Consider the following 12,200-nt stretch of genomic DNA (forward strand, 5'->3'; position numbering starts at 1 on the left):
GTGCCAGGGTCTGCGCACGCGCTTTATCCTCCCTAGCAAGCTGTATGGTTGAGCCCCCCCCCCCCCCCCCTCGAAAGAAATTTCTGGTTACGCCCCTGCTACCCAGTGCATCTAGATGGGTGTTGCTTTGCTTTAAAAGAATAGAGTTGGGTGCCTTCCTTTTAGCGTTTCACAGGGGGCCTGCGCGGTCGCTCTGTGCGCGCTTGCGCACGCAGTGGAGCGTATACGCGCCCGTGCATGCGCGTTAATCAGCATCGGCGCCTCTGAAAGCGATATGATTGACTGGTTCTCATTAATCGCGGAATGTGACCGACAACACTTGCAGTGACAAAAATCAGAAAGCGGCGTACTACACCTCTACAGTTCAATAAAGCATGCAAAATTTAATTAAGCACCCCAAGTAACTAGGAGTATATATTCCAAGATTCCCAAGACTACGTTAAAGAAATTAGAGTAATTAACAAGACCAAAACACGGACACCAGACCCTTTATTAAAACGTGCTAAAGTGCAGTACTATAATTGCTCATTATGTAACAACGCGAAAAGGGCGAGAAAGACTTTCGAAGGCACGCATATGAGAGGACACAGCGCTATTACATAACGAATGAATTCCGACTAGCCCGGTCTACTGTACTCCTGTATGCTATAATTAAATGAGCGTAATTACCTAGAATTAAAAGTAATTAAGTGCTGCGAACAGTAGTCGAAACTACACAGTGTCAAGACTCCGTGACAAGACTGGTCACGCCAGATTAAGACTAATTAAGAGTTCATTTAAGTTCATTAATTGATAAGAGTTATTTTAAAGTTCATAACTGAGAGTTAATTAATATCGCGCCACAAGGTGCGTTTAGAGGTTCCGCTGCATAGAGCGCGAGCACGCTGTAGCCTTCAGGCCCCGATGCCCCCCGGATGTGTGTTGTCGCAGGCCTCGTTCACACCGAAGGCGGCAAAGCGGGCTTTTCAAGGCGGCGGGGCATCTCGCGTTTTTGAGCACGTGTCGGCATCACGTGGCACTGCTTCTCTTAAATAGGGTCCCTATATTTTAAGATATAAAGATAGAGGGACTTTACTCTTAAAGATACACCAGCGCCACCATCGCATGGCGTTCTGATTGGCTGCGGCAAAGCTTTGGCGGGCGGCAAAAAATCGGTCCGGGAGCGATCGGACTAGCCACCTCGTCTTCCGCCCGCTTTCGGAGAGGAGGTATTCCCCGCTTTCCGCTCGCCCCGCCATCGGTATGAACGAGCCTTGCCCGGTAGAGGGACACGCCAGGCAACGCCTTTCTAGATACACTAGGGAGCGAGGCTTGCTTGCTAGGGACGCCGCGCACGCGCACATCATGGCTGTATATTTCCGCGGGTGTGCTCCACCGACGAGCGGCCACCGGTCCGGCGCTCCGAATTATTTGGTGGGCACCTGTACAACCTGAGCAAATGCAAACAAAAAAAAGGATATGTAAGTATGTACAGCAATTTTCGATATGGAAGTACAAAAAACATGCTCAATGTGCATATATTTACTATAATAATACTAAGAAAATGGGGCAAGTCGCATAAACAGTACAGTCCGTGATGCAACTCAGTGTAGGTTATTACTATGTTACAAAAACAAAGATGATATCAGCCATGGCTCCGAAAACTGGAAGTTTTGACAATTATAAATAAATAAAAGTTATTTTTTTCAAGCTAAGCTTGTATTGCCTCACAAGTGTCCTGTAGGTGTGACCGCAAAAAACCCCTCGAAGGTGGTGCGTCGGTCACGTGCGCCTTTTCCAATAATTTATCAGGCTTTCTTGATTGTGTCGGCGATCAGCCAATTCTGATATCTGATCTTTTATCGAGGTCATGTTGCCATGTTTCGTTGTTGCCTGGATGGAGGAAGGAAAGCAGTGCGCAATGCGAACGAAAGAAGCTTCCATAGTACGAGGGCTCCTGACTTTTTTTTCCCAACTATTATTACATCTTCCAACAACTTTGCAATCCTGACTGCGGTACTGTTTTACTTATGGACACATCTGGCTTATTCCACTTGCGCACGTAAACACGGGGGAGAAAAAGGGAAAGTGTCGTTATTGCAAACAACTCATCTGTATACGGGCGATTTTATGACGAGCTCTGCGGGATTTAGGAAAGGTAACGTATGCATCCACGTTTAGTCGGTTGTCTATTATTTGATGCAGTCATTTTAGACGAGCTCGTTTTGCTCGAACAGCCAATGTTGCAAGCCCTGGCTGTGTGAGAAGACTTTGGTGAATAAATGTGCCGGTATTTACTGTAAACATGGCTAATTTCCTTTCTCTGAACGCTCCCCTGTTTAGATATATTAAGTTTAGGGTATGGGAACCATGCGGCATTACGTACTCAAGAACAGGTCTCACAAGTGTAAGCTAAAAGTTTGACGCGAGTTGATGCCAGCCGCAGACACCTTTAGGTTGTGCCCGAGATGTTTGTTAGGTTGTGTCTAAGAAAGAAACGAGCCCCTCGATCAATTCTCATTATTTCTTTCAATTCCGAGAATTCACCGCACGAGCGCTGAAAAGAAGCGAATGCCCGTGACACAGATATACTCCTTCGAACTAACGAACCATAAAGGCGTTGCCAGAAAGGCGTTCCTTGTTGCCAGTCTGTTGCACTGTTTTAAAATGTCTGAATGCGCACATGCAAGGTACTTGTTCTATCCGGATATTCGCGTCACAGCTACGAAAACACTTGCGAATCAAGTCATATCTGACACAGGTGTTGAAATATGAGCTTTATAAAAACGTCGTCGTGGAACTTGAGCGCCGAATCAGCGCTGCGGAGTAATCCACCCGCCGCCGTGGAGTACAGGGCGTCGAACTGTGCGCATGCGCAGATACATGCAGCCGGACTTGGTGAAGTACTACCGGCACAGCGTCGACTGGGACGACATGGTCGACCACATGCAGAACAGCTTCCAGTGCTGTGGCATCGGACCCCTCGCGTACCAGGACTGGGACCGGAACAGCCGTTACCGATGCACACCCAGCAACCCCAGCCACGAGCGATGCTCCGTCCCCGAGTCGTGCTGCCGAGTCAAGAGCGCCGGTAACCCTCTCTGTTGTGCTTAGTCTACACCGTTTCGTGAGCCAGCATAAATGTTCCCAGGTTGTGGCAGGAACGTGCTGTCCAAGAGCTGGGACGAAGCGAAGCAGCAGATACACGGCGACAGCTGCCTGGACAGCGTCCTCAGCTCGGTGCGCCGCAACGTGGTCGTCGTCGGCGGCGTGGCACTGCTCGCCTCCATAGGGCTGCTGCTTGCAGTGGCCACGACACGGGACTACATGAACGGATTACGGCGGCCCAAGCAGGCGCCGGACGCCAGCTGCCAGCGCTTGCCCTACTATCAGTAAAGAGACACATCCTGCACGTGTGCGTTGTTTTCGGCGGCTTTCAAAGAGGCACGGCGGCGGAGCTGCCAACTACGGCTGTCTTCACCGCGATAGCGTAAATCTTTTCGCAGAAATTACGTTGTCGGCGTCGTCTTTGGTAATGAGCGAAAAGTCGAGGTATAGATGCAAATAAAGATATGGGCCGGAGGGTGTCCGCACTTTGGCTTTCCTTGCGGCACGGTTTAGGTCTCCACCAAGAAGCGAAGGCGATACGAACACGGCCCGATTACGCTATCGCGTTCTGCTTTGTTGCCGCCGCCTCCGTGAGATACGGGCGCACGGTGTGGTCGCATATGGCATCACCTCTTGGAGGCGTTGCGATGGTGCGCCGCTGTTTTCCCGTCGTTTCCAAAAGATGGCGGGACCACGCCGCGCGGATGTTCCCTTGCAAAGTCTTAGTGGGTGCAGCGCTAGTTACCCATAACAACGGGCGCACACATTCTTGCGCGCATTTTCTTACGTACACGTAGAGGGTTCATCGATACTTGAAAAAACATGGCTGATCCCCCTTTCATAGGAATCGGTATAACACGAAAGTGAAACATGTCTTCACAGGGGTAGTTGAGCGTTTATTGTGCATTGTTTCTCCACAAGGACGAAGGAATGAATGCTATAGCAGCAAATTGTAATGTCACGCGAAGAACGGCAAGCAGCTCAAAACGTGCAGCGCGCTTTAAAGCAGAAAGGACGCACGAAAACAGCATACACAGGACGAGCGCGAGCGAAAAAATCACAGCATATCCACGGAGTGAATGATGATGAGTGGGCGAAGCTGCGGAGGTTCATCGGTAAACCGTGAACCTTCCGTGAATTCTGCCCAGTACATCATCACCGACGTGAGATCGGGCGCGTTTATACTAAAGGTTCGATGAGTTATGACGACTTGCAGCTCACTTTAATTTTACGTGTACGCTGTGAATTTTCATTGTTTAGAAAACCATTGCTTTAGAAAAATCTGGCGTCTTTCGTTAAGCAGCTGGCGTCTTTTCGTTTTGCTTTAGAAACATCTGGCGTTCTTTCGTTCTGCTTTTACAAAACATCTGGCGTCTTTCGTTGGTTTATTTCATCAATCAACGGCGTTTTGAACAAAATTTTTATTGTTTAATCACGCACAGGAGAAATCTCACCAGGCACTACCCTGGAGGTAAACAATGGCTGCTAATGGGAATGAGAGACAGAAGAAGTCGGCTTTTAGCTAACACTTACACTTCTACTTCTACTAACGTTTCCTACTGGAACATGCCAATGGCTGCTAATGGGGAATGAGAGACAGAAGAATTCGGCTTTTAGTTAACGCGCACGCTGCGAATTTTTTATTGTTCAACAACGCACAGGAAAAATCTCCCACCGGCACCACCTTGGAGGTCAAAGCGTAAGACTTGTTACGGACTACGACGACTACTACTGCTACTACTACGACGACGACGACTACGAGGGACGAACGGGTGCCGCCTTAATTAAGGAGCTTCGCCCCTAAAACTGTCACAATTGTTACTTCTTCGTGAGTGAGCAACGCGCTCTTTTCGGAAACACAGCCGCTGCAGCGAGAAAAGTGACCTTCGTGCTCTCTGAATCGTCAACAGAAACTTGCGGTGAAAAGACAAGACGTACAAACCGCCCCCATCAAGACATAAGCACGCACGCACGAGACACACCCCCTGTAGAAGCGGGCTCGCATCGCTACGCGCGGGGCGACGACCTTTAAAGGCACTGTCTACCGTCCTTTATCGCTTTTCTGTTTTGTACCGCAATAGAAAGCGTACAGCCTGAAGTGTCCAACCTTGCAGCAGTTTATCTGGAAAGTGAGTAGAAATTTTTAAAACAATTTTTCGATCTGCGTTCGGTCTTCTTCCATTGGCGTGAAACATGCCCACAACACTGGTTGGTGGACGCGACGACGATTGTAGTGCCGGTAAAAATTAAAACCGAAAGCACATGTGATTTCTTTAGAATTACTTTATTTTCGCTGAAGACTAATGTAATAAATGTAACAGTCGTTTTCAGCGAGCTAGCGGTTAAATGAAGACTTATTTACGATTACAGAACACTTGTTTTGCTGTAATCGCAGTCTATGCGTTTATTTTAGCACTGCTGCCGCAATCCAAGCCAAGCTGATTCGTCAAAAAGAGAAGATAAATGGGGAAGTGTGACGGGCGCTGCATCCCCGCCGTGGGAGAGGGATGCGCGGAACGCAATGAAAGTTCTGGCTGCCTCAAGGAGCGCTGGTATAGTAGTAGGTGCTCGCCGCGCTTGCTTAGGCTCGTTCGTTCCTCTGTGCTGTGCCGTCACCTTGTTCGGATGCCTCGCCTTCGCTGTCGTAGTTTGTTTGCCCACGTGTTCTGCGAACCATGCCGTCAAATCGCGCAAGTACATGCTTCGTCCCTGGCTGTAAAGGCGGGTGTAGATCGTGCTCGGTGAAGCTTTCGGTCTTTAAAGCCCCGAAGGATCTCTCGAGGCGAGAGCAATGAGCTCGAAATATTAAGCTGACTGACAAAGAGCTGACGAGGGACAGCGTTGTTTACGAGCGGCATTCGACGTGAGTTTCATCGAAAGGACATACCAACACATTATAAACGGTGAGGTTGTTGAGATACCCCGCGTTTGTCAGAAGACGCTGCACCTATACGGTGTCCCCGGACGCACCGAAGTTACTTTACAAAAAAAGAAAAGCAGACAGGAGTGTCCAAACGGAGCGCCAAAAACACTTGAAGTTGAGGAGGGTCAAGTAATATGACCTCTTAACGTGATGGGGAAGTATGTGATAACAAATGTCTGACATATAAGTATGGGATGACAAATGTGTGATAAATAAACATGTATACCATTTCCCTTGCGGGTATTTAGTATGCATCTAAAGCCGTAAGTTAACAGCAGTGCTGGGCAGTATCGAAGATACATGTATCTTAGATACTATCTTAGATACTCTTTGGGTATCTTGTATCTGTATCGCGATACGTCCCGCAAAACGAGTATCTGTATCTGTATTTCCGATACATTCGATAATGTATCTAGTATCTTAAGCTACAAGATACTTCTATAGAAACACCCCCGAGCGAAACAATAAACGTCGGCTGAACTCCGCTTCTCCAGCTGATACTGCTACCACTGAGCCACCAGAATAAAACTAGGTGACAGTGACATTCTTGTATTTTTCCGCCAGAGTGCTTCAGCGAGCACATGCTATTAGGTCTACGCGTCCCCATTGGTGGAGCAGAGTCACGTGATGGCACTCGGGCCATCTCGACAAAAACTAGCGCGCGAAAGTCTACGCGCATCCGACCTTTTGTTTTCTCGATGTATAATTTCTTTGTAGTTGTGTCAGTGTTATGACATTTGTTCGTAGCCACGGTACTGTGTTGCGTACTCCAATGCGTGCGGCGTCTTCCGCTCAAATTCTGATGTGTCGTTATCGTTATCGATAATGTCGTCATCGAAGTGTTTCTCACGTTGTGCTTCGTTTTCAGTCTCAGGAATGCAAGAATGGGGCTGCTTTGCGTCCCGCTGCTGTCACACATCAGCTATTAATGATGTATCATGGATGTAAGCTTCACTTATATACGACGAGATTCGCTTATATGCAAATGAGGTAATACCATCGCACCCCCGTTGCCGATGCTAGATGCAGTAGAACGAGACGAGCATTTACGAAACAGAAGATATTTTGGCGCACTGTATCTTTGTACTTCCTGCTGAATCATTCAAGAAGTTCTTTTAATGATAATTTGACCGTTAGTACAGTGCTGTCTTTGCTGCCCTCCGTTTGCATTACCTGGGCGTCCGTATAGTTTTTGCCCGCCTGTTTACTGTAATATGTCTTTTGTAACCTGTTCCTAAATTCCTTCCCTGCTTTATTTTTATTTTTTAATTGCTACTAGTCCCATATATAGATTCCATGTGAGTTTACCGTTATGTAAAGGCGATGATGAGGACAAAAGTAGAATAATCTGAGCGTGCCTTGAGTATACCGTAACAAAAATTCTGCTTATGATTTAGTAAAATAGCGAAATTGAGTTAGCATTATAATGAATTAAATTATTTTAAAAAATGTTAGGACGGGGATTTAAGAAACATAATAATAAGCACTCCGTTTTTCTCATGAGCGTCCCCACGAGCCGTTTCATGCTATTTTCTATAGGCACTGAGTTTTCTCTTGGCTCACCTTAAGATCTAAGTTGACGATTCATCACGCTCTATTGTCATAATTTTTAGGGGTGCCGCCTGTATCGTGTTTATACAGGATCCTTCACGTAACTGGAACGAAATATTTACAAAGAAGTGGTTAACCTCAACTGAATAAAACCAACGACATGGTTTATCGTCATGTAGTAAACCATGTCGTATTTTTATATATCGCTTAATTTGTTAATTCACTAAGATGAATTATGCCACATGTATAATATTCACTTTAGGGCCAAGGGCGTTTCGTTACTTTGTAGAGGGCATTCCAAAACGACCGAGCCAACTTTTTGTGGAAACGTACAGGGGGGATGGAAAGAAACGCAAACAGTGCGGCATCTACATTCTCCACTGTTTCGCATTTCTTTTCAAGCTATTGTAGCCTGGATGGTAATAAAAGCCAACAGTCTTCCATTATACAATCAAGAACCATTCTAGCATCTTTTTATTGTCACCAAGGTCGCAGCGTGAGGAAAACAGCGCGCAACACTCTTCAAATTTCTTTCCATCCCCACTGTACATGCTACGTACTCACTTTTTCAGGCATTTAAAGAAAGCCGGAGAAATATTACCACGTTACTGCCTTCGTGCGCTACCGTACTGCAGCGCTCTCAAACGTGCATCGAGCGCAACGACCGGCAAGTGGACCGCGCCAAAATCACAAAATGAGCGGTCGCTGCTCTAAGCATCGGCTCCACAGTGCGTCCGCATTTCTGACTGCCGCACACGGCAAGTAAACGCCATCGTCTCTGAGTAGCGATAGGCTCAAGGTTCGCGCGCCGGTTGTTTCGGCGGAAGCACGTTTGAGAGCGCTGCCGTACGGTAGCGCATGAGCGCAGTCACGTGGTTTGATTTCATTCACCACGCAGCATGTACGACGCCAAAAAAGATTTATCGGTCGTTTTTAAGTGCGCTCTATTACGTGACGGAGCGCACTTGGCCCTAAAGGGAATATTTAAAATGTTGCATAATTGCACTTAGTTAACGAATTCAGCGCTATACAAAAATACTACAACGAGCGCCACATGACGGTAGACTATATGCCGTCGGTTTCATTCAGTCGCGGTTAACCAGTTCTTTTTTTAAATATTTGGTTCTGCTTACGTGAAACGTGTATACTTATTCAATATGATTGTTTAATACTGAACCACCCTGCTATTTCGCTTATATTCGTTTTCCTTGTTTAGGCCACCATATTTTTTTGTTTTGTTTTTTTTTTTTTACTTTTAGAAATCAACAGGTAGCAGAGCTAGAAGTGGTAATAGCGTCAATAGCAGCGATATCTTGCGACGCTTCGTGTCGGTATACTATACGTCTGAGACGTTTCTGGGTGGCACAACTCCGCTCGGAGAAGGAATGGTACAAGATTGCACGTTAGCGAATATGTTGCTAACGAACGCTTTACGCCAGCTGATAAGTAGAATATGCAAACCCGTTCCAGTTTTATGTCCTGAGTTAATTTTGAGCGCTGACTCTGTAGTTATCATCTTCAAACGATTTGTATAGTAACAGCTTTATTGATAGTCCTGCAGAGCTTTCGCCGACCGGGCCTTAGGTCTCCCACGTAGGGACGTCGAGGCCTTGCCTCACCGCCGCCTCGCGTGCCTGCTACATCCCAAAGTTGGTCGCCGATGCTGGGGCTGCGCAAGGCAGCGGCCCACCGCGGCGGAAGGGTTCCGGAGTTAGCACCTTGAGGGTTTTTGTAACAGTCCCAGAGCATGTGAGTTAATGTGGCGACCTCAGTGTGGCAGACCTTCCATATATTTTTCGGGTATGTATTCGGGTAGTATCTGTTACACTGCGCGGTGTTGGTATACGTGCTCGTCTGCAGTTGTGTGAGGGCCGCCGCCTGCGTCCTGTTCAGCAAACGATGCATGACAAGAAATATCGCTGCCAGCGTTGCTGCTCTACAACTGTCGGGTGATGCGGTATTGCGAAAACGGTAATACGCTTATGGACAAGGTAAGAGTGCAGATCGGCAATCGCGACATCGTGCGGAAGCTTCGTAATGGTGGTCTTGCAAATAGATGGCAACCCGCTAGCTGATCGCCAAGTAGAGCAGCGACACCCATCAATTACAAAAGTGTCAAGCAAAAACCACTGACAGCGCAGTGTATAAAGAGCTGCCATTTTAAACAGCCAAAGAAGTCTGAATAAGTTTTTTCGGAATGAAACGAGTATACTTTCAGCAAGAGGGATAGAGCTTTCGAGATACAAACAGGCATTTCAATAAAATTATTCAGAGTTGGTCGCATTAAGAAATTTTCCAGTAAACACTTTTGTAAATAGGTCCTTGCTGCTTCACTATATCGATCTATATTGGTAAATTTGCAAATGTATCGAAGTATCTTAAGATACAAGTGGGAAGTATCGTATCGGATACAATTATTGCGCTAGTATCTTGTATCTGTATCTCAAATACTTCTTGCCAGAGTATCTTGTATCGTATCGCGATACAATTTCAAAGTATCTTTGCCCAGCCCTGGTTAACAGAAATCATTGGTCCTTGCATAGATAGAACTATCGCTAAAATAATAAAATAAAATGTTCAGTATCAAAGAGCCTTCAGCTGCAGCATTCCGGTCTCCACTTCAATTTTCTCAAAGGAGCCGGAAAATGTTAATGCTTTGAACATTTCGCGCTCAAGAGAACCCCCTACAATGCAGAGGGAATGAAGGGGGGGAGGTGGGTGCGGACTAAAAGAGAAAAAAGAAACGCACTGCACTGCAGCCAATACATACTCGCTATGAACGATTGCAGAGAGTTTACATTTCACCAAGAGGAAAAAAAAAAACACTTTAAAGTCAGCTGAGCTACGCAGCCGAGCAAGTGGTCTAGTTCAACTGAAGCTGACTATAAATATGGTAAAAGCAGCGCAAAAGGAACACGATAATAAGTACGACACAGGACCAGCGCTGAACAGTTCAGCGCCTGTCCTGTGTCGTTCTTCTTCTCGTGTTGCCGTCTTTTTACGCTGCTTTTACCGTGAAAATCAACCAACTAGCCCAGTTTTTGCACGCTGTTGCTGATTAAACATGTCAAAGCAAACCGATATTAAGAAACATTTAAATATGGAAACCTGGAGGCACGCCAGTTCCGTCTGATTTAAAAGCATTCTTGGTTTCTTTTTTTTTTTTCCCTCTTGCTTAACACCGCTATAAGAACTTGCAACACATGCTTCTTAGCGAAACAAACACGTAGCGCCTTTAATAGCACGGGCGCGGGGTATAAGCGATTATTAGAAACAAGTGAAACTAACGTCTAGCGGCCATACGCAAAGCAGGGAAATGCCGCCGCAAGCACCTACGGCGCAGGTAGCGCCACCTGGTGTGACCGCCATCTTTCATTGGCAATTCGTGCAGCCCTCCGCTCTCGCCCGTCACACTTTCCCCTCTAGCCACCATACCTTCACAGCTCAGCACATGTGAGACATCCAAACTACAATACAGCGGCACAGTACGACCAGCGCGGAGGGCCGCATGGCATAGCGCATGAGTTGAAGCAGACGAAATCGAAGACGGCACCGCAAGCAGCGCCACCGGGCGCCTTTTTGGATGCGGAGAAACAGAAACCCCCAAAAAATTACTCTCTAACGCAACCGAAAGCTGCCTCAAGTGCGTAAAATACAATTTCAAGTTACACATGTTTGTTTTTAAACAAAATGAGTCTACCTGCGAGGACTTCTTGTCCTACCAGTAGATAGGCCACATCGCTGTTGGGTGACGCTAGCGGTCATTCTTTCACAATTTTCAACATCAAATTAAATATATAATTCCTTTTTTATGGGGAAAAGCATGCACGTTGCCGCCGATGTGACGAACGATCTTCTCATTTTCACCACAATCAGAAAATTTTTTCCGAGCGGTAGACAGTCCCTTTAAAGTGCGCCCTGCGCGCTCCTTGCGCCATCTCGCTAGTGATCACAAGAACACGTTGAAGCCACGGAGCTCTGAGTACCGCGAACGGTAAATGGTGTATATAAATAGCTTGCCGTTAGTGAGCTTAGGAACGTGCGCTCTGTGGCTCAGTGGTTTCGCGCCGCGCGCTGTGGATCGAGGGGTCGTAGATTTGACTCCCGGCAACGGAACTTTTTCGTCTAGCTTTTTTCTTTGCCATTTGTTAGTGTATATTTTACAACGTCATATCCGTGACGGAAATACATCAGTGGGGCCGTGGTGGACCCCGGCATAAAACACTTTCGTGTTTAAAAAAAAACATGGCTGATCCCTCTGTCATGGGAATCGGTATAACAAGAAAGTGAAACGTCTCTTCAGAGACGTAGTTGAGCGTTTTTTGTGCATTCTTTCGTCCCGAGGGCGAAAGAATGAATGCTAGCTATATCAACAAATTGTAATGTCACGCGAAGAACGGCAAGCAGCTCGAAACTGGCAACGCGCTGCTCGAGCAGAAAGGACGCACGGAAAAAACATACACAGGATGAGCGCGAACTAACAGCTGTCACAGCTCGCCATTTAAAGCGCGCTGCTCAAACACAAAGGAGGACGCACGAAACGAACACACAAGTATATACATGAGATGAGCGCGAACTAAATGTCAGTTGTAACTTATTTCTCTGTGAGCAGCGCGCTCCTTTCGCAAAAGCGGCCGCT

The 12,200-nt window shown here is 46.8% G+C and overlaps 1 protein-coding gene across 1 annotated transcript; it reads left to right on the forward strand.

Annotated features, from left to right (window-relative positions):
• The first annotated feature begins 2,844 nt into the window (after window positions 1-2,844).
• LOC119404355 (tetraspanin-33-like) lies at window positions 2,845-3,398 on the forward strand. Its single transcript, XM_037670896.2, has 2 exons — window positions 2,845-3,070; window positions 3,131-3,398. Exons 1-2 carry the CDS (start codon window positions 2,851-2,853, stop codon window positions 3,373-3,375), a joined length of 465 nt encoding a protein of 154 aa, XP_037526824.2. The 5' UTR covers window positions 2,845-2,850; the 3' UTR covers window positions 3,376-3,398.
• The last annotated feature ends 8,802 nt before the right edge of the window (window positions 3,399-12,200 follow it).

This window comes from Rhipicephalus sanguineus, chromosome 9, assembly GCF_013339695.2.
Source record: "Rhipicephalus sanguineus isolate Rsan-2018 chromosome 9, BIME_Rsan_1.4, whole genome shotgun sequence".
NCBI classification, from domain to species: Eukaryota; Metazoa; Arthropoda; class Arachnida; order Ixodida; family Ixodidae; genus Rhipicephalus; species Rhipicephalus sanguineus.